The following is a 23,436-nucleotide window of genomic DNA, read 5'->3' on the forward strand; positions in this document are numbered from 1 at the left end:
TGATAAATTCAAGCTAGTTCTTAAACTTTTGATGAAGTTTGCATATCCTGCATGAAAAAGGAAAGCTGCAGAGCTTCTTTTAAACAGAACTTACCGAAATGAGGCAACGGGCAAAAACAAGATCTCATAGAATTAAGATGAAGCATTTATAACATTTCTACAGCAAGAACTGCAATATTGAGTATACATCTAAAATCTATATATAATCTATATAATCTACTGTATATACAAGCAATAAAGAGTTTACAATAAAGTGAAGATCTGGCAAGTTTGTAAATTATGATATCGATCTATTAACGGACATAATTTGACATGAGTAGAAGACTAGTTATTCATTTAAATGAAAGATATTCTTTAATTGGGTGTTTTAGTTTAAATCTGTGACCAGAGTTAGACTTATCGCCCTTAATTTCCTTCATCTGCTTTCCTTTTCATCGTGAAACAAATCAACTTAGTTTAGACAGAAGACCCCAACTCATCGTTGATCATGATACCCTTTGTTTTCTTAGCCTTCCTACCCCCCCTCCCATACGTCCGCAGAAGGGAAAACTTGAAATGGAAGAAAATATACTTTGAGCCCCTCCACCCTCATCTGAAAATAAGTGCATCGCAACTAATCTTTCGATGCTTGAAAAGGGAAAATATTGGTAAATATCGGTAGCTGGTTTTCCTCCCATAATTCCTTTCAGAATCTTCAGAATCACAAAACATCAGGAATCATGATTAATTTTCTCCTCTTCGTTTGTCTAATTCTCACTCTCGATAGTCATATTTAACGCTAGGGTTACACCGAAATTGAACCAGCTGCGAATTCATCCGAATACACCTTACTCGGGTGGTTTCGTGAATATTCTGTTCTCCCTCCGCGAGTGCGAGAAAACTCGGGAGGGATTCGGGAACGTTCGAATCCACCGAAACCATCCAAATCAGGTCGCATTCGGGCAGAATCGGTCCGAATTTATTCGGGAGAATTCGGTTTGGTGTAACCCTATAGTTTAAGGAGAATTGCAGTCTGAGTTTTCCTTGTAGTTTTCAAATTCTTCTGACCACTCTGGCATATGCACATTCTTCCATTCTGCATACTCTTGTCTCCATTCGTCATACAGATCATCAGAGTTTCCTGCATTACAATCATAAACACACAAGACTAATGACCATACTGTCATAATTAGCTGGGATCAAGAGCACCATATGCCACTAAAGGAGAAGGATAAAGAGATAAGAAAGTTGTTCAATTTTGATAACCCATATTTTCAATTATTCATCTGGATATATACGCTTACACTAGAAAGATCGATTCAAATTACATTTGAGAAAAGAGGAGCCTGATTAAGAATCATACAAATCTATGATAACATGGGACTTTGAAATATTATTACCTGCATTTTGCTTCATTCACTCTTAGCATGCTTAACCTGAGGCAATCAGGGTCATAAGTTTGGTGCAAATATTTTCTAGTCATTTTGACTATCGAAATATCAAACTAAAATATAGAAAATATGACAAGAGTCAAAGAGCGTACACAGTAAAAAAAAAATATACAACGCTGTTTACTATATGAACCTTACAGTAATTGTTTAAACAGTTTAAAAAAGTGTTTAAATCTTAAGCAACAAAGTTTAATTTTCAATATCTAATCTTCAATAAATTAAATATGATTGTTTAAACGGTTAAACAAATACTGTAAGGTTCATATAGTAAACAGCGTTGTATAAAATCTTAAACAGCGTTTTTACTGTATATGGTCATAACGCAGTTTTTCTCTTTCTCTTCGCTAGCTCACATTTTTATAATTCATGGTACACATTGATCCAGCATGGTATCGCCCACCGCACACCTTACGACTCGTCCACGAGCCCATTTTGGAACAAATTGCATTTCGCTCATTTTCTAAAAATCTGAATATAAAGTATATTTTATTTGAGGTTCAAATTAATTGAAAGAATACCAATATAACAATTCTGGATGGCTGCAAGCCTATATGTTTTGGAGTAAAGGCTAAATTAGTTTGAAATCGTAGCCATCCGTACGATTATTTAGATGATTTAGAACATTAAGCTAGGGTAATTACACCGGAACCGAATCAGCTGCGAATCCATCAGAATACTCGTATTGTGGTGGTTTCGGGAGTATTCTGTTCACCCTCCGCGAATGCGGGAAATTCGGCTCGTTTTGAAATGTTCAAAACCAGCCGAATACCCTCCAAAATACTCCCGAATGTGACCACAACAAATTTCGTTAGGGCCACATTTGGGATGTGTTCGGATTTCATTCGGTTGGATTAGGGAAGGCACTCGGGCAGATTCTGGGCAGATTCAGGGCAGATTCAGACCTATTCGTATTGTTCGGCGCGTAACGGTCCGAGCTCGGCGCATTAAGCCATATTCGTTCCGATTCGGGGTCAGCATTCGGTTCATCAATCGGCTGTAATCGGAGCAATCGGGTCACATTTGGATCGATTCTTGCCACTATTCGGGTGGCTTCAGGCTTTATACGGAATGACCAAAAGTGATTTGGGTCGATTCTTGGCGATTCTGCGTTGAATCGGGATCTATTCACGACCCATTCGTCTCTATTCCGGGAACTCCCCGAATTAGAGACGAATAGGTTCCGAAACAATCGAATCCATCCGAATCAGGCCATATTCGAAAGAATTCGGATTTGGTGTAACTCTAGCTTTATACAGAAAGATATTCTTTTTTTTTTCAATATCAGCATCAAATTCTACTACGCTTTAAAAATACTACGCTTCCAAAATCGGGTCGCATACCAATCGTGTGGTGTGCGATGGCCTTTACTTCAATCCTTGGCATTAAAAATCGATTTTTACTCACACAACGCACTTTCTTGTAAATCAGACATTATTACCATCGACAATGACACCCCTCTTGAAGACTACTTCACATATGACTTTAATGGCTCCTTCCTAGTTCAGCTATTTTGATCTCATGAAATAAATAATTTATTATCATACATACCATAATTATAGAGACTAGGAGCGTGGTTAAGCCAAAACGAACAAGTATCCATTCTCATCGCTCGGTCGTTTTCCATGGTTAATGATAATTTCTTGTATTCTAGCTCTGGTACGGTAAACCGGGGCCATTCGGGATAATTTTCATCTGAATCCGGTGTGTTTGGATCACTGTTGTAAAAAAAAAATCAAGGATCGTGGATAGAATGAATACTAATATAAATCACTGCCAATTTATGTGTGTAGAATGATACTTTATTGATGAAGCATCCATGAATGCTTTTTGGCATAATTATGGATGATTTAGGCTTTAAAGTAGATGGGAATTGACCCAGAATTGATTATGGTTTACTTAGAAGTGATTTTATATTTAGAAATCATTCGTTATTGATATTTATAAGGCATTCAGGAGTAAAATTAGAAAACAATTAGAATGAAAATTTACATCAGTATAAGAAGCAAGGGTTCTGTTCTGCTCGTAAAGAAGTCCAACAAACTAATTTAAACCGAATAAATTGCTATTGCCAACCAAAGAATGTGAATCGCTTGTGATTGAAACAGTGTTGTCCTCCATCTAGGGGCAATCATATATCACAAACATGGATCGGTGAGGTAGTAGAACGTGTCTCTCTGAAAGACGACTGATTCCACAATACTCTTTTCCTATATAGTCCCTTAACCCTTAAAGGAATGGGCTATTTTGATGTATTGAGGACTCCAGAGGGGAGCATGATGCCCCCTTCTGTTTTATGTTGCCGTCCGCCCCATCGCGCCAAAATTTGACACACACATTATGTATAAAGAACTACAAGCCAGTGGAAAAGATAATTATTATGAATAAAAAAATTCAAATACATTTATAGAAAACATTAATTGCGTATACAACATTTTACATTTTGAGATTTTTTTTATATTTTTCATCCTTTGTTTTTCATTGTGCTTGTATGTGGCGAATTTGGTCAAAAAATTGAGTGAGACTTAATGTACATTCCCAAACAAAACAAAAAATGCGCGAAACGTCGGGGGGGGGGGGCATGGTAGCCCGCTTCCCCAGTCTTTTGATGATTATTCTCAATGGCGCCCTCGTAAATGTCGTGTTTCGTTATCTTTAAACTCACCCGGTTCTAACAAAATTGGTCCAGTAGCGCATAAACTGTACGGTCATCTCCTTTTCCTCTTCAGTCTGTCCCCTTACTATATTAGAAAGATTTGGGCTGAATGCCCAGCCAAAGACGAATTGCAGTTCCTCGGCATGGCCGGCACCGAGCCACCCTGGTATCCCAGCAAATATAGACTGGGATGGATCATGCGTCATCTCGTAACGGTACACCGGTACTCCAGTATCTTCCATCGCTCGAGCCATAGCTTCAGTTGGACAAGCGAATGTCTGAAAGATATTAAGTCAACGTTAATATGTCATAATATCATTAATTACGAACCAAACATAACAACAGATCTTTGCAAAGCTACAATCTTTGAAATATAGTGTCGAATGTCATTACTCACCCCTTATACGTTTGGAGTCCCTCAACATTCTAGCTAACTAACGTGATGGGGTTTCTTCAAAGTCTATCGGTGGATGTTCTCATAGGGAATAAAGCCATGGAGTCCAAGAGAAAGTTTAGGTTTCAGATAGCAGAGGCCCTCTAACACTAACAAGTCCAAAATCTAAAAAATCGCCCTAATCAATATCAACAATGGGGCGTAACCGCTAACTAATCTATCTAAAACAGTCATGATGTACAAAATGATATGTTTTGTGAAGAATAAAAATGTGTTGGTCTACAAATTTCAGTTTAAAGGTGAACAAAAATATGGAACAAATATATATATGCCCCTCCAGATGAAAAATGATATTTTGTTGTAAGTTTTCACCTGATCTGTGTTCCAATTGACAAATGAGCTGAGATGGCTTTCTGACGGGTCATCTGCCTTTGTCCAGTCAACGTACCATTGTTCCACTGCTAAAGCCAGCATCGGCGAGTTGTAGAAAAGATAAATTGGTATGAGCTCCTTGAATTCACTTAGAGACATTTTTGGTGGTCTTTGTCTTGCTACATATGATGGGTAAACTTTAAGCGCTATTAAAGTTCCTTCATCTTCGTTCGTACCGATCAAAGTTGGAACCTTGCTGAACTCACGTCTCCTAACGATCTCCATCGGGATGTCCGGTAGGAAAGCACCATCTACAACGGGTGCATACAACAGTTCCGCGTTTGTTAGATACTGTGCTGTCATCTGTTAAGTTAAAGATATGTTGATCATAACATCGTTCATTAGATACGTTTTTTTTAATCTGTCCACCTCATGAATACTTCACAAAACAGTTTTATTGAATCATATGATTCATGTCGCAACTTCTTCATTGATAACTAATTTAGATCAGTGATCAAAGAATTTGAGTTCTCGGACAACTTTTATCGGTAATACCATATAGGTAATGTTCAGTGAATACATTCAGGGATACAGTTTTACGAAAAAAAAAACTTGCCATTATCTGTGCCCTTGTCAGATCTTTCTCTTCAACTCCTCTAAGACATGTCATCATGGCTTCAGAATCCTCCTCCGTACAGTTCACTATGGTTGCTATTTCACGGGTGAACCCAACCTGTCGCTCTATATTCGTATCAACTGCCCAAGGACAGAGAGCATTGCCACTCTGTGAAAAAAAAAATCACGATTGTCGTGCACGGTGAAAAGCGTGGCAAGTACCACTAATACAAAAAAAAAACTTCAAGCAATTAGCAAAATAATCTCTCACAAGAGGTGAATCTCGTCATGCACAACGATAATCATGAACGTTTTCACTACAAGGAAAGTTTGAGAGGAATTAATAAGGCCTACGGGGTCAATTCCTGAATAGCGAGTCAACGAAGTAAGAAAAAAAAGACACAAAACTTGACCCTTCTAAATGAAAATATAATTTTCCTAACAGACTATGAACAATAATTTCAAATGTTATCCTTATCCCTTTCAATTCTTTTATTTTTCTCCATTTCGTTAGAAGCCTCCGTCTATCAAAACAAAGAAATGCAAAGTGAAATTCATTTTGATTGAAATATAAATTAAAGTACGCAATAACTTAAGGTACAAACAAACAACTAAGAAAATGGCTATCAGTGCATCTTCTGAAAATTTAAGATGTCATAACCATTAGAATTGTATTAGAATGTCTGAGAATTTTATTTGAAAATGAATATGTGTCAATCTTAAGAGGTTTGTGTTATTTTGATCAATATGTGCCTTAAACCATAGGAATATTTGTACTTTATCTGGTAATTTTATTTAAAATTAATATAACATTAAACAATTAAGCATGTCTTTCATGGTTCATAGTTTCAAGGCCCTGTGAAGCGGGGGGTACCGAAGCCCCCAATATTTACCTGGGGATGCTGCGTGTATTATTCATCATATAGGCCCGTATTCTGAAGTCGGGTTTAACTTAAACTCAGGTTTAAAGTTGTGGTTTAAGTATGGACAGCCAATTTTTACATAATTCTAACAGTAGAGATATCATACTTCAGCTCAATCGGCTCTCAAATTAATCATAATTGTGTAGGAAGTATAAATAGATGATTGTCTTCACCATCGATGAATCAGGAAAGAGCACAGTAAACATAAGAAACATACAACTTAATTAAAAAATTTGATACTTTTGGCTTCCCATACTTAAACCACAACTTTAAACCTGAGTTTAAGTTAAACCCGACTTCAGAATACGGGCCATAGGCAACACCCCGGGAATTCATGGAAATCTGTTAGATATGCTTAATACTCAAAATGTAACCAAAATCACTTTCATTTTGTTGTGTTGTGTGTGTGCGTTTTTTTTTTTTTTTTTTTGCTTGTCAATTTAATCCAGCACCCCATGTTAAAAACCGTTCCCATGGCCCTAATTAGGTTCAAGATATTTTGTATGCTTTTGTGAGATCTGAAACTTCTATAAAAAATAAAAATAAAATACGAACTGAATTGTCGTATGAAGTGTTTTTTATTTGTTATTTTTATATTTTTGAATATTTTTAAAGTTATTAAACATTAAAGTTTATAAGTCTTTTTTCTGAAATGCAGAGAAAAGGGGACATTCCAATAATGCATATTCTACCTTTTTTTTTTTTTTTTTTTTTTGGGGGGGGTTCACTTACTCACCTCCATAATGGCTTGATGGAAGAGCCCCTCACTTAACGGAGATAAAAGGTGAAGTCCAACGCTACCAGCTCCAGCACTCTCCCCCATAATCGTCACCCTATCTGGATCCCCACCGAACGCTCGAAGAAATTAAAAATAACCAAGTGCGTACATGATTTATCAATTTAAGGTACACGTCTGTACGTGAAAACATTTGAGTACCGGTATATCGAGCACTTCATAAAAATCTTTAAAGTGATAACATTATATTTATGACGCTATAAACCTAAGACGGTTGATATCACATTTCAACTTGAAGTCAAGTAGAAATAAGCACAGCACTTGTGACTTTCTTAATCATTAATAGATATATCGCATATGTAAACCGAAATTTGATAACATAACTATTTTCGATAATATTGCGCTTTAATACATTCAGAATTAAAGTATACCTCCAAATTGTATCTTCAAGTAAGTGACACTTATAATAAATAGATTTATTAATTTTAACAGTCATAAAAGCATTAAAGTGGTATTATGACTAATTTCATCTGCTAAATGATAAGATGGTGGCTAAAAAATGATTGTTTGGTTTGCACGATACTTATAATGATACCTGGTTTGGTTGTTGTTTTTATTATATTTTCTTCCCAGAACTAATAGGGGCCGCGAAAACGATGGGGGGGGGGGGGGCTGCGGGGAATTTTTTCAAAACCGTGTACAAAAGCGTAAAAATGACCATCTGATTATGATTTTTTGCATGGTCGGCCCCCCCCCCCTTCAAAACCGTTGTGCGGCCCTGCAGAAATGTTTATGACATATATATATATTGCATAGGTCAATTATAGTATACAATTTGTTTTAGTTGTTTTTATGGTAGTTTTTATTTATTTAAAATGACTTATGTGCATATGTACAAACTGCTCTTTATTTCATTGTTTGTAATATAACCTGATGTATAAATGTCTGCCAATGCTTCAAACCCTTACGTCTTTCGCCATACCTCTGTTTTTAACAAGTAGGCCTACATTGTATTGATAATCTTTTTAATAGTATATCAAGCTAAGGTTACACCAAAACCGAATTCTCACGAATAAATTCGGACAGATTCTTTCCGAATACAGCCTGATTCAGATAGTTTCGGTGGATTTGAATGTTCCCAAACCCCTCCCGAATTTTCTCGCATTCGCAGAGAATACAATACTCCCGAAACCTCCCGAATAGGTGTATTCGGATGAATTCGTAGCTAATTCGGTACCAGTGTAACCCTAGCTTTACCTTACAAACTTTTGAACCATTCAGAACATTGACGAAATAAATTTGAATAAATGAATAGATAGATAAATGAACGATTGAAAGAAATATTCTTACCAGCAATGTTGTCATGCACCCACTGTAGAGCCATTAACTGATCATACATGCCGTAGTTACCAGGGGCTACACTGTCACCTTTTGATAGAACATTCCAAATGGGCAATTAATAATCCTTTTGAAAAAATAAAACCAGTGAAAGACATATTTAAATTGTATCTCCTTCTCCTCTTTTTAACTGTATCCATATCCTTCTATCTCATCAATTAAATAATTCGAGCGGAGCGCGAGTTTAAAAATGATATTCCGACCTGAAAACTTGAAATTCTACGAACCTTTTGAACTGACCGGATGGGTATTTAACTAAACAAACGATGAGAGCGCGAAGCACGAGCTGACAATTTTTTTTATTCCGACCTGCAAAACTGAACAGTTTCAGCACGTTTTCAATAAAGAATTAATATATCTCAATAAAAAAATATATAAAAACGTGTGAAGAGCGGGTTAATTTTGTCTTTAGATATAGACATACAACGGGCAATTATTTTCATTTTTTTTTAAATCTTGAAAATAATTGGTATTTTTCTAAACAAATGGTGCGAGCTGAAAATATATAATATATAGCCCTATCGATCTGAAAACTTGACATTTTATGTACATTAACGCAAGCTGAAATTTTTGATAAACTGACTCGAAAGGGAACATGTTGAGTTCTGTTTAAGATTATAAAGAGGATATGGATGCTACTATAATGATGCGAGTACGAAGCGCTAGCTGAATTTTTTGCGATTTAGACCCCGAAACGGGACATTCTAAATACCTTTTGTAAATGCATGAACATGCGTATCTCGCTGAAACGGTGAAAACTCGATTCGCGAGCAGAATACTTTATGCATATTAACTTGAAAACATGATATTTTAAGCCCCTTTCTCTTAAGCAAATTATTATTTCACTCAAGTCAATGCAAGCGCAAAGCGCAAGCGAAATGTTTGGTTTTATATGACCTGAACTTTTATATTTTCCAATTCACCTCCACTTGTTTCATTCACTTTTCTTCCTCCTCTTTATATCTTTTCTTTCTTTTCTCTTCTCCTTCCTCCCCGCCGCTCCCCCCCCCCCCCAATAGCTGGGTCGCATCCCTTTGGCCCCACTGGATAAGCCTTTTCCTTATGTAGGCATACCATTACTCAGATAGTAAGGAAAACATTTTTCGTGATTGAATCTACCACTTAACCACCTAAATATACATTACGTAATACGATATATCATTACAAAATATAATTATCGATGACCACTTGCACATAAAAAACACATCTTTAATAGAAAAATAAATGTCAGATATAAAGGCCACTATAGGCGTAACTCTTCCTCTTTCACTTCTCTCTGTTATCCCTAATAAAGTGGTACTTTTCTCGTACATTTATCAATAATGAGAGTTGTCTTACCTGATGTCATGAATCCATAAACACCGAGACGGTAATTGACCCCGACGAAGACGACGTCGGGAGCGAAAGCGATGAGAGAGAGGGGTTCATAGACAGTGTCTGATCCTGCACCTATCGAATATCCACCACCGTGTAACCAGACCACAACAGACACGTTATTAGGCTGTTTCCAGAAATTTAGGACGACACGTATTTTACGTAACATTTTAACTTCTGAATGATTTTATGTTTTGGTATAACAGAAAGTTATCTTTGTCTTGTCATGTAACTTATCAAACAAGGCAATAAGAGCGAAATATATATATTATGTGTCGAGGATAGACAGGACATGATTTATAAGATAAGACAGTATTCTAATCAAATTGTAAAGAGAATACTGGAGATTGTAACAATTGCAGAACACTTATTTTTATTTCATTATAGGGCTGCCACCATTAAGAAAAACTTAATAAAATAAGCATAGTTTTATAAATTTCGTTTTTTTTTATTCAGTCCACTTCTCAGTTGCTTACTTTAAACAAATCTCGTTTCGTTTCCTTTGCATATATGTGATTCGATCGAATCGTGCACTTTTTAAGTGATTATTTGAATCTAATTATCCTTGGTATTCTGTAATCTTGCTAATATAGTTTATGCGATAGCTCCTATTTTAAACAATTTATGCCAGTTGGACTTCAGTTCCTGACGATAACAAAAATGAAAAAGATGGAAAATTAAACGTGTCTCATCAGAGTGTTCTATCTATCTGATAGTCAGTTTCTTTCTGTCAAATGATTTTATTTCATATGATATCATTGAATCCAAACATATTCTATTATCATCTTACCCTTGGAGACGAAGTGTGTACACTGAGATATAGACAATCCTCATCAAAATCTCTTCCTACAAGAGATATATCATCAACGGGACTGATCTGCGGACACATAGATCGGTCATGTGTAGCGGGGTAAGTACTTGGTAGGTCACTCTTCTTGATAGGATTCTTGAATCTAAGTTCTCCTACTGGTGGTTCAGCAAACGGGATGCCCAGAAAGGCTTCCATCCTGGTATCGACATTGAGGTATTGAGATTCATTGAAGGATAGGTAGATCCCTGTCAGCATTTTGTTGGTTCCAGGGAGTACGACCTGGGGCCCTTCTTGTGCGTCACACTGCCCTACCAGTTCACCAACGACCGCGACAAGCAACGCAACTGCAGCATGATACCCTAAATGCATCTCTTTTATCAGGTTATGACTGATTTGTGATGACTCGAGAGAAATTTCGAACACCGTAAACTTCCTTTATTATTACTTTTTAATAGAATATTCCCGCTTAGTAGCTTAATAGTCCCTCATCAGATGAACAAAGTTTGATTACTGTCGAAACCAGCAGCCCCCCTAAAAAATATCTTCAGCGAATCTTAATTGTTGATAGTCTGATAACTCAGGTCAAGTGAGGACCAATGTTCAACCACGGAGTAAGGTTCAACAATATTATCAGATTATGTCTTGTTTTTGGTTTCCCGTTGGTCCCTTGTATGTATGTTTTATTCATTTAAATACGGGATAAAAAAAACCTGCTTTCAGCCGCGAGGCTGTTTTTCAACAAGTCTGTACATAAAAGTTGAAAAACATAAAAAATAAATTATAAATCATGAACAAAAAATAAATACAAACATTTGAACAGACATAAATTACATGATAAAAATAAAGATTTGATATAAGAGAATAAGAACTAAAAAAGCAACAAAAAATATATAAATATATACACATTTAAAATATAAACAAAAGTACAATCAATATACATGATAAAAAATGAAAACAATACAATGGTCAGAATCTCAGTCAGCAACAATTACGGAAAACTAATAGGAAAGATATTTTGGATGCATTTTTTAAAAGCCGGTAGATTTGTTTGTGTTCTTACAGATTGGGGGAGGTTATTGAATAAATGAATGGCAAGATATAAAGAGCTATTTTTCAAATAATTGGTGTGGGGTTTTGGAAGATGAATATACTGTTCGATATTTCTAAGTGAGTGGTGCGTGTCTTTAATTATAAGTTTTGAGTCTAGTACATTGGGAAGCAGATTATTTAATAATTTGAATATCAAAGTGACGAGGTCTTTCTTTAACTTTACATTTAAGCAGTCAACAGAAACAGTCTGATAAAGAAGTGTTCTACTGTAGCGACAATCCACCTATAGAATTATCCTCAATGCTCTGTTCTGGAGGATTTGAAGCCGTTTCAGATAAGTTGAATCATGTTTCATCCACATGGTGTTACAATAGTCAAAATGGGGGTGAATCATTGTCTTATACAAAAGAGCCTCGATAAAATACTTCTTACAAGTCTGTGACAGACCTCGACCTACTTATATTCCAAAATTCTTAAAGTTAAAGTGAACTCTTGATAACAAATTGATTACAATAAATAGTTAAGAAAAAACGAAGAAAAAATGTGATATAATATAATAAAGTTGTATTTTAAAGTTTTACTGATTTTTGCAATTATGTTCACAGCAATTGTGATATGTAAATGAAAGAGCCGGTCCTGCACACACGCACACACACCCGTACACGCCCACCTAGCAAGCATTGAAATCATCTTCATTTGGTGTACTGTAATTATTTTATTAGTTTACAGATGTATATGTTCTACCTCCGATATGGTCTGAAACTCTTGATGCCTTAAACATAGTTTAAAATTTGAATGTCACTCAATAAAATACAAATATACGAAGTAATCCAGTGATATCACAAGAGAAGATAATGATATCAACGTTTGTTTAATGAACGATTAATGTACCATTAGACGCATTTCCAAGTATGCTTAGTTATATTATAAAATCTGAATCCCCGATTACGAGGTACTACCTGTAAAATTACGAGGTTCGTTTTTTTCTTTAGTTTCAAAGATTATCAGAAATTGACATAAGTTAACCCAGTATAGATGGTCATCACCCAAAGTAGAATTGCGTTTTATGAGCAATAGGTGTTATGATGCCCCTGGTATTCCATTTCTCGTGTCAGTATTGCAAAGGCATTATTCACTTTACATTGCTCGATATTAATGTCTATGATGGGACGGCTTATTTGGCTGAACCCCACGCAGCTACCATATTACTGCAGGTAAATCCCAACATGTCCAATCAGTGGCGGACCGTGATCCGGAGGAGACAAAGCATGGGGGGGGGGGGCACAGCATTGTTCACAAACAATACAGTCCCCCCCCCCCCCCCAATGCTTTGTCTCCTCCGGGTCACGGTCCGCTATTGTGTCCAATGTAAACTAAAAAAAGACGTCGGTCCCTTTAAGGGTCTCCACATTGTTCGTTACTCTTGTACTCGTCAAACGCATCCGTCCATTGGACCATATGGACATCTCTCCACTGTGTGTACTCCTGTTCCCACTCCTTGTATAATCCAGAAAAGTCTCCTGTAATTTATGTGTACATTATTTTTTTAATCAAAAATCATAATTTGAACAATGATCAACACACTGTCGAAAGAAGGCATCACAGTTTATGTAAATATTCGTCATACCACTATTTCAAATATAATACAAATGTACAAAACCAAACTAAGAGATCGTCAGGAATACGACTTAACTTAAGATTAGAGTGGGAAAACCGTAGGTCCTGTAGCACCAAGTTATCAAGTTTGATACAACTACTAACATGACAAATGGATAAAGCATATATGCACTATAGAGCATAACATCATCTAGTTTCAGATTCATTTATTTCACATATTTTTGATAAGATACAAAAATACGAAATTACATATGAAAATAGATAACAGGGATTGACAATGGTTGCCTTCAGATGTGCACTAACACTGAGTAAAACAATTAAAAATTAATTTAAAAAATCATATCTATCATCTCTATACAAATGGTGTTAAATCTTCACAATATTTTGCTACTCTCAAAATAAAAAAATATATATGTGCTTTGAATAAAGCAGTTACTCACCATACGAGTTTAGTGCAGGGGCATAATGAAGCCAGAAAGTACAGTTGTTCATCCTCATAGCGCGACCGTTCTCCATGCTAGGTGATAGTTTCTTGTATTTCTGCTCTGATAAAGTGTATCTTGGCCATTCAGGATATTCACCAGAAGGTTGTTGTCCATTTGGATTTCTGAAAATTCAATGAAGTAATGACGCAAAAATACTATAAATGAATTTCAAATAATAAAAAAACACTTACAGTCGCGTATCCAGGGTTTTGCACACCGGGACCCGATCTCATTTTGGCGCCCTTGTGACCTTTTCAGAAAATTCCCCCCACCCCCGCCAGGCAAAAATAGGTAAATGCATGTTAAAATATTTTATTTTAACTTCAATTCTGCACCCCTCGGTTAAACATCGATTCGGCGCCCCCTATGTCGAACATCAATTCGGCCCCCCCCCCCCCCCCTAGGTTGAATATCAATTCGACGCCCCTATGTCGAACATCAATTAGGCACCCCTAGGTCGAACATCAATTTGGCGCCCCCTCGGTTGAACATCAGTTCGGCGCCCCTATGTCGAACTCAATACGGCGCCCCCTAGGTCAAACATCAATTCGGCGTCACTATATCGAACTGGAATTCGGCACCCCTAAGTAGAACATCAATTCGGCACCCCCCTAGGTTGAACATTAATTCGGCACCCCTAGGCAGAACATCAATTTGTCCCCCTAGGTCGAACATAGATTCGGCGCCCCTATATCGAACTTAAATTCGGCACCCCTATGTCCAACTTTAATTCGGCGCCCCAAGGTCGAACATCAATTCGGCACCCCTAGGTCGAACATCAATTCGGCACCCCTAGGCAGAACATCAATTCGGCACCCCTAGGTCAAACATCAATTCGGCGCCACTATATCGAACTGGAATTCGGCACCCTTAAGTAGAACATCAATTCGGCGCCCCCCTAGGTTGAACATTAATTCGGCAACCCTATGTCCAACTTCAATTCGGCGCCCCTAGGTCGATCATCAATTCGGCACCCCTAGGCAGACTATCAATTCGGCGCCCTTAGGTCGAACAACAATTCGGCACCCCTAGGCAGAACATCAATTCGGCACCCCTAGGTCGAACATCAACTCGGTGCCCCTAAGTCGAACATATATTCGGAGCCCCTTTATCGAACTTGAATTCGGCACCCCTATGTCCAACTTCAATTCGCCGCCCCTAGGTCGAATATCAATTCGGCACCCCTATATTGAACTTGAATTCGGCACCCCTATGTCCAACTTGAATTCGGCGCCCCTAGATCGAACATCAATTAGGCACCTCTAGGCAGAACATCAATTCGGCGCCCCTATATTGAACTTGAATTTGGCACCCTTAGGTTGAACATCAATTCGGCACCCCTAGGCAGACCATCAATTCGGCGCCCTTAGGTCGTACATCAATTCGGCACCCCTAGGCAGAACATCAATTCGGCACCCCTAGGTCGAACATCAATTCGGTGCCCCTAGGTCGAACATATATTCGGAGCCCCTATATCGAACTTGATTTCGGCACCCCTATGTCCAACTTCAATTCGCCGCCCCTAGGTCGAATATCAATTCGGCACCCCTATATTGAACTTGAATTCGGCACCCCTATGTCCAACTTGAATTCGGCGCCCCTAGATCGAACATCAATTAGGCACCTCTAGGCAGAACATGAATTCGGCGCCCCTATATTGAACTTGAATTTGGCACCCTTAGGTTGAACATCAATTCGGCACCCCTAGGCAGACCATCAATTCGGCGCCCCTATATCGAACTTGAATTCGGCACCTCTATGTCCAACTTCAATTCGCCGCCCCTAGGTCGAATATCAATTCGGCACCCCTAGGCAGAACATCATTTCGGCACCCCTAGATCGAACATCATTTCGGCGCCCCCTAGGTCGAACATAGATTCGGCGCCCCTATATCGAACTTAAATTCGGCACCCCTATGTCCAACTTCAATTCGGCGCCCCTAGGTTGAACATCAATTCGGCGCCCCTAGGTCGATCATCAGTTCGGCACCCCTAGGCAGAACATCATTTCGGCACCCCTAGGTCGAACATCAATTCGGCGCCCCCTAGGTCGAACATAGATTCGGCGCCCCTATATCGAACTTAAATTCGGCACCCCTATGTCCAACTTCAGTTCGGCGCCCTTAGGTCGAACATCAATTCGGCACCCCTAGGCAGAACATCAATTCAGCGCCCCTAGGTCGAACATCAATTCGGCGCCCCTAGGTCGAACATCAATTCGGAACCCTTAGGCAGAACATCAATTCGGCACCCCTAGGTCGAACATCAATTCGGCACCCCTAGGCAGAACATCAATTCGACGCCCCTAGGTCGAACATCAATTCGGCACCCCTAGGCAGAACATCAATTCGGCACCCCTATATCGAACATCAATTCGGCGCCCCCTAGGTCGAACATAAATTCGGCGCCCCTATATCGAACTTGAATTCGGCACTCCTAGGTAGAACATTGATTCGGTGCCCCCCTAGGTTGAAGATTAATTCGGCGCCCCTATGTCCAACCTTAATTCATTGTCAGCTTTCGTACATAACCCGCATTCTACATAACTGCCAAGGTATGTGAACATGTTGTTCGAGCCATTGTATTGTCACGTCTTGACTATGCAAATTCACTCTTGTATGGCATCAACTCGTCACAGATACAACGTCTTCAGAGGGTCCAAAACCGTGCAGCCAAGCTGATTCTCAAAGCTCGTAAGAAAGATCATGTTACTCCTCTGTTAAGAGAGTTGCATTGGCTTCCAGTGAAGCAACGTATTGCCTTCAAGACTATGACAATTGTTTTCAAGATTTTCTATGATGAAACTTCACACTACATGGACTCTCTCATCCGCCCACATCACTCAGAACGTCTCGGGCTTTGCTCCAGTACAGACATTACTCTACTCCATGTCCCACGGACAAATACCTAAGCTGCTGACAATGCTTTTCAGACATGTGCCCCAAGACTCTGGAATGACCTTCCAAGATATATGCGACTTTCTCCTTCTTTGGAAGTATTTAAGAAACATCTCAAAACTCTGCTTTTTAATCTTTACATGTATTAGTTATTGTAAATTTATTTTCCATCATTGCGTAAAGCGCTGTGAAACGATGATATATTGTAAGAGCGCTATATAAATGAACACTTGCCTTATTATTATTATTTATAATTCGGCGCCCCCTAGGTCGAACATCAATTTGGCGCCCCCTTAGGTTGAAGATCAATCCTTAAATTTTGGACAGACATTTTACCCATTTATATAAAGGGGCTGTGAACTTGGGTCATTTTAGGTTAGAATTACTTAAGCTCCTGGAATAGCATGATCAAAAATTTTATTTAAAGAAAAAATACAAATAGAAGACGAATTAAATACCCATTCTGCGACATTTCATTAGGAGACAAATATGGGATTACGTAAGATGGTGTCTCTTTAGTAGGTAGATACTGCATGACATTTGCTCCTGCAAGAAATTAACTCCCATGGAAAATCATGTCCAAACATAATAATCTCAGATCTAGCATTTACCCACATTATTATCCTTATGTCTTTCTCCAAAAAAAAAAACGATCCCACCCACACATGCACCCACTTGTCTTCAAAGACATCAAGAGTAAATATCATTACCCAAACTTCTTTGCCCGGTGTTTCCATGGCTAAACTTAATTCATGCATACTGGGTCAAAATTGTGGTATAATAAAATTGATGGTAGGTCTTTGGGTATTCATTTTAAATATTCAAGGGAGGTCTTTGGGTATTTATTTAAAGATTCTGTTTCACCGAGGTACGTTCAATGTCTAAGTCGGGAGAGATAAATTGCCAATTCGCCTACTGCCAACTCGTCCACTCACCACATGGTCTACTTTCATTTAGTATAATGCCATTTCGTCCATCAACATTTTATCTAACAACCATTTGGTCCAATAACCATTTGGCCAAATCATCACTTCGTCTAATCATCATTTCGTCTATGACTATTTCGTTGATCTAATGTTAATCTTATATCCATTTCATTACAATTCATTTTGCACAACTAACACTTCGTCCAATTAGACCAACTGGTATATGGACTAAATGGCTATTGGACCAACTGGTTATTAGGCAAAATGGTGAGTGGATGAATTTGCAATAAGACCATGTGGATAGTGGACGAACTGATGGTAGACCAAATGATAGTAGACGAGTTGGCAATTGGACACATTGGCATTAGACGAATTGGAAATAAACCGTCAGGTGAGACGATGGGCTTACCCAGTTCGGATGAAATTGGCCCAATACCGCATAAATTGAATAGACATTGACTTCTCCTTATCGGACTGCTCCCGTAAAACATCTGGTAAATCTTGATTTAGTCCCCAAGCGAACACGTATTGCAATTCTTCAGCGTGACCTGCCCCTAGCCATCCGGGTAGTCCTATGAATATTGACGAGGTAGGGTCATGTGTCATTTCATACCGGTAGACAGGGGCTCCTGTCTCCAACATGGCTCTTGACATTGCTTCCGTTGGACATGCAAACATCTAGAATTGAATGAATAAATGAATAAACAGACAAATGAATAAACAAGGTAATGTCTAAAAAATAGGCATATGATATGAATAACTATCTTCACCTACTAAAGTTTGGTGAGTCAGGACAAAGTATTACTTACTTAATTTAGTTGAAAATTTTTCCTGTTCGCATCTTTTACAAATTTTTTTAACAAGCAAACAATGCGTAATGAATTTATTTGGGCTACTTTAGGACCCCAACCCCAACAAATGATATTCACACATTCCTTTCTTTTTACTATTGCATTTAACAACAAGCTGTACTTTCAGTTAAAATGAAAACATCTTGATCATGTTTAATTCAAACAAATTCTAATGTGGCTTAATCTTATATCCCAGTACCTGATCCGTATTTAAGTTTATAAACGCGTTGACTTGATTGGATGTAGAATCATCGGCCTGTGTCCAGTCAAGGTACCACTGCTCTACAGCTGTAGCAAACATCGGTGTGTAATAAAAGAGGTAGTCGGGCAAGAGCTCGGTGAAGTCCTCTCGGGTCACCGTTGGAGGAATCTGTCTCAAGACATAACTAGGGTAAGCACGAAGAGCTATCAGGGTTCCTTCGTCTTCGTTTGTCCCAGTGAGCATGGGGACACTCTGAAATTCCTGACGTTTGAGGATTTCGACGGGCAGGTCGGGGATAAAAACCTGATCCACAACAGGGGTGAATAGCAGCTCGTTGGTAAGATACTTTAAAGTCAGCTGATGGATGAAAATAAAGTATAATGATGAATAATCCAAATCAAATATATGGAATCAGTTAGGCATACAGGGAGGATACAAAAAATATAAAGTCAGTCATTAATTTGAGAATTCCAGATTACCACTTCGATAAAGACTTTAATCTAAAATCTACTTCATGTCAGCATTTTCTATTGTTCCTCCATCATTAATATGATTTTAAATCGCGTCTGTTGCGATCAAACATTCAAACCGATGGGTCCTATAAAGTAGAAGCTTCGTCGTCATGTCGGAGGTATATAACAGTAAAAGTAATAAAGGAACGATAAAGTTTTGCCATAAAAATACTAAGACTGTTTTAAGGAAGTATATTACATAGAAATCCGTGACAAAGGTTTTTGATTTGTTTGATTGAACTCGGGCATTTGTCATACATACTCGAATGTCAATAATACCACAGTTTTTAACCACCAAATGAAAATAATTATTTCTTACGGATGCCTGAGCTTGTGTCAAAACAGGTTCATCTACGTCTCTCAAACACTCGATTACCAGTTCGCTCTCGATGTCAGTACAGTTGACTTGCTCTGCAATCTCTCTGGTAAAACCAACTTGACGGCCGATGTCCGTATCGACCGCCCAAGGACACAATGCATTACCACTCTGGAATGTGAAAGCGGGACTTGTCCGATAAAGTACATCAATCATATACAACAAGCATTTAGTTCTTTAAAGTTTGAAAACTTTTCATACAGAAAATACTGTGTCCTAGTTTAGTTGGACTCTCTAGTTAAACTTGCTTTAGCGTTCATGCTACTTGGTTATAACATCCTGACATAATCGAGATTAATCAGGTGTTTTCTTCTTGAAACAAATAAAAAACATAAATTGTTAGGCATACCTTGTTCTGTTAGCGACGCATATGCAATTCAACACTTAGCTGTTGCTTTTCTATGTAAGGGTTCTAATTTTTGTCTTACCTTGCTTCCTGTTTGTCATTTCTTCAATTTGAATACAAATTCTACAAAAAATTATCATAAACTCTTAAATTACGATTAACTCAAGTGGTATTTCTCGTCGCTCACTGACCTGCATAATAGCTTGATGAAATAACCCAACACTAATTGGTGACATCAGATGAAGTCCAACGCTGGATGCTCCAGCACTTTCACCCATTATCGTCACCCTACTAGGATTACCACCAAATGCTGTGATTTTAGACAAGATATCATAAGGAAAGGTACATTATACTTCATTGGAGATATTTCTTTAGTTGAATGGCAAATGGACCATTGACAAAAGTGAGGTTTCAGTCATAGAAATACATTAATGCTTCCAAGGATCTAAAAAAGTGTGATAAAAAGACGAGTAGTTTGTACATTGTGTTTAATATCATTGATTATTAGAATTATATATTTTTTTCAATCAAGCAATTTTTTTCATACCGTAAGTCATTTCTGTAATTCACACTCGATAACATATTTGCATGTTTTGTGGGTGATGTTAATTATAGATGATTGTAATTGATAACTTACCAACAATATTATCTTGAACCCATTCTAGAGCCATCACCTGATCAAACATTCCATAGTTTCCCGGAGAAACGCTGTCACCTGCGTTAAATTGAGATTTGATAAAAATGTTTTTTTTTTTACTGTGTTTAAGCTTTAAAAGATTTACCTCAATTACCCACCATTCCCAATTTCGAATAAAAAAAAAATCTGCGTATCAGCAACTCAATTTCGACTACAAATCCATGACGGAAGGTGTCTTGACAAGACCTCTATGGTCTTTTTAACAGCTGTGCCTTATTTCATTTAATATACCAAGTTGTGTGTACATATTATCTAATTGCTTTATTTTATTTTGAATTGCATGTTTTGTTTCAATATGCTGTTATATGTTATCAAAAATTGGAATTGAATAAAGTTGAACTAAAATGAATTATTGATTTCACCCTGCCCTTTTCACTGGAATTATTGGTCAATCACATATAATCTTTCCCTATCTCCCCTCCTCTCCCACTCTCATTCACACACACAGACCACCGACACACCCACACGCGCGCGCACACATACACATATTTTGTATATCTTCTTATTTCCCAATCGTTGCTTGCTGTACATGTTAGATATTTATATAATGATTTTTGTGTTTTGCAGGAATATGATGATTTCTTTTTTATTCATAACAATTGACTGAGCTGTGATATGGGAAAGATCCCCTTGGGATGAGCAATATTGGTAATACTGAAAAATTCTTCTAAAAAAATTATATTATCATTCTGTGAGTATGACAACCGAAAATAAAATGTTTGTCGTCACATATTGTTATAAGTTGAAATTCCTTATCTGGATTTTAAGAAGTTAATTCAGTTCTATTTTCTAAAGCTGATTACTCTTTTAGATTTGTAATGTAACATTTTTATAAATATGCCGAATATGACAACAACAAAGATAATGATAATCACCACACACGCACTCACACAAATTTGCAAATCTTCACTTTCTTTTGCTCCTTCTCATTTATCTCTTCCCTATCTAGAACCTACCGGTTGTGAGAAAACCATATACGCCTAGTCTGTAGTTGACGGTAACAAAGACGATGTCGGGAGCGAGTGCAATCATTGGAAGGGGTTCATAGAGGGTAGCAGAACCGGCACCTGTGGAATATCCACCGCCGTGAAACCAGACTACAACAGGTGCATTAAAAGGCTGCAAAAAAGGGAGTGGCAGGGGTAAATGTCCACCTGAATTACCTAAAAATTACAATACTCAAATCAATCAAAATAAAGCAAAATATCTCACATTCAAAAACCACACATCCATAACCTACCAAATTAGTTTTGAAAACCATCAAGTATGTTTTTACAAGCACCCACTGGGCAAAAAAAGTATGATTATTTGATTTTTTTAATATAGTATGAGACAAATGAATTGAGCGTGTACCTTACATTTTTACAATTATTGTTTCATGTCATGAAAAATTATAACACCGATCAGGTTGATTACATTAATCGACAATAAATGAAGCATGAAAGCAAGAAATCCATTTGAATTCATATTCTTAAACTTTAAGGTGCAAGGCATTTTTAGAGACGAAACATGAAATAAGTTCATATAAGGATAATGGCATCACACGGAAAGGGCCACTGTAAATGTGACCTATATTCACTGATTTGGTTATGGCCAAGAAGACCTATAAAATCCTACCCGAGGAGAACTTGTGTGAACAGCAAGATATAAACAATCTTCATCGACGTCTCTTCCAATACCTGGGTTGCCAGGTATATCATCAAGCGGAGATGTCTGTGGACACTGTGGTCTGTCAGTTATTGCCAAATAGGTCCTACCTAGGTCACCTTTCTTGACAGGATTCTTGAATCTAAGTTCTCCTACCGGTGGTTCGGCAAACGGGATGCCTAGAAAGGCTTCCATCTTGGTGTCGACATTGAGGTATTGAGATTCATTGAAGGGGATATAGATCCCTGTTAGCCTCGTGGTAGTTCCAGGGAGTGTGATTTGTGGTCTTTGTGCTTCACCCTGGCCCACCAGAAGACCTGATATAAACAACATGGAACATGTAATCCGCATCAGAAACTCCATGGTATCCTCGCCAAAAAATGCTCTACAATGCACGTTGCTTCGGTATTCAGGAAACTTGCTGTACTTGTCAATACATTCAGATGTTGGCTGATTAATATATTTTCCAAACTGCTTGAACATGCATGCTTCAAAATAAGCAACCAGAAGCCCGATGTTTTAGTCTTAATGCTGTGATCTTTATGATCTCACTGGAGAGACCCAAACGCTGGTATGCACCATAAAGTATAGTGATATAAGGTTCCCGATTAAATACTTATTACATAATATCGAGCAGGGACTGACGGACTTATATGAAAATTAAACATAGAAAGCAGGCTGTAATTATAATTGATATCTATTTTATTGTGGTCCTATTCTAATCAACGGCCTCGTGTGGTTTAACCAGACGATATCACTGTTCTCTATAATGTTTATCATTTGTGAAACACCTTGCACACCGGCGTAGGTATTTAAGTTGTGTTACAGGTAAACTAAACCGTCAATGTTCGCAGATCTTATACTCAGATAACGAGTAATGAATGATAAAATCTAAATATATGAAATCACAAAGATATAATTAATTATTGACAATGCATTTGGTTTGAAATCCATAGAAACATTATAGTATTAATAATTCATATACTAGTACGCGTCTACTAATCATGAATTGTAGTAGTCTTACTGTGTTCTTTGTGTCAAACTCAACCAAGATGGTTTTGTGTTTCATTATCTCTAATGATAGGACTTCTGGCACTTAGACTTTATGCCAACAAATCTCAGTGA

At 37.7% G+C, this 23,436-nt stretch overlaps 1 protein-coding gene across 1 annotated transcript; it reads right to left on the reverse strand.

The window, feature by feature from the left end:
* Nucleotides 1-125: 125 nt before the first annotated feature.
* Nucleotides 126-22,879, reverse strand: LOC129256318 (uncharacterized). The gene is made up of 19 exons (XM_064095977.1): nt 22,282-22,879; nt 21,621-21,783; nt 20,605-20,682; nt 20,159-20,277; nt 19,565-19,732; nt 18,731-19,090; nt 18,090-18,358; nt 13,814-13,980; nt 13,166-13,276; nt 11,417-11,450; nt 10,686-11,139; nt 9,860-10,022; nt 8,474-8,551; nt 7,124-7,242; nt 5,466-5,633; nt 4,850-5,212; nt 4,093-4,361; nt 2,979-3,145; nt 126-1,120 (listed from the first exon to the last, which is right to left on the reverse strand). Exons 1-19 carry the CDS (start codon nt 22,792-22,794, stop codon nt 996-998), a joined length of 3,888 nt encoding a protein of 1,295 aa, XP_063952047.1. The 5' UTR covers nt 22,795-22,879; the 3' UTR covers nt 126-995.
* Between the last annotated feature and the right edge of the window lie 557 nt (nt 22,880-23,436).

Source organism: Lytechinus pictus, chromosome 3 (genome assembly GCF_037042905.1).
Source record: "Lytechinus pictus isolate F3 Inbred chromosome 3, Lp3.0, whole genome shotgun sequence".
NCBI lineage: Eukaryota > Metazoa > Echinodermata > Echinoidea > Temnopleuroida > Toxopneustidae > Lytechinus > Lytechinus pictus.

What these genes read in the sequence shown, in the direction of transcription:
- LOC129256318 (XM_064095977.1), bottom strand. Translation starts at nt 22,794, where the DNA reads ATGTTCAAGCAGTTTGGAAAATATATTAATCAGCCAACATCTGAATGT. An exon ending in ACCAATTTTGTTAGAACCGG is followed by an intron (nt 3,146 to 4,092) that starts GTGAGTTTAAAG and finishes TTTTTACAACAG; the next exon opens with TGATCCAAACACACCGGATT. An exon ending in TCCTAGTCTCTATAATTATG is followed by an intron (nt 1,121 to 2,978) that starts GTATGTATGATA and finishes ATTGTAATGCAG; the next exon opens with GAAACTCTGATGATCTGTAT.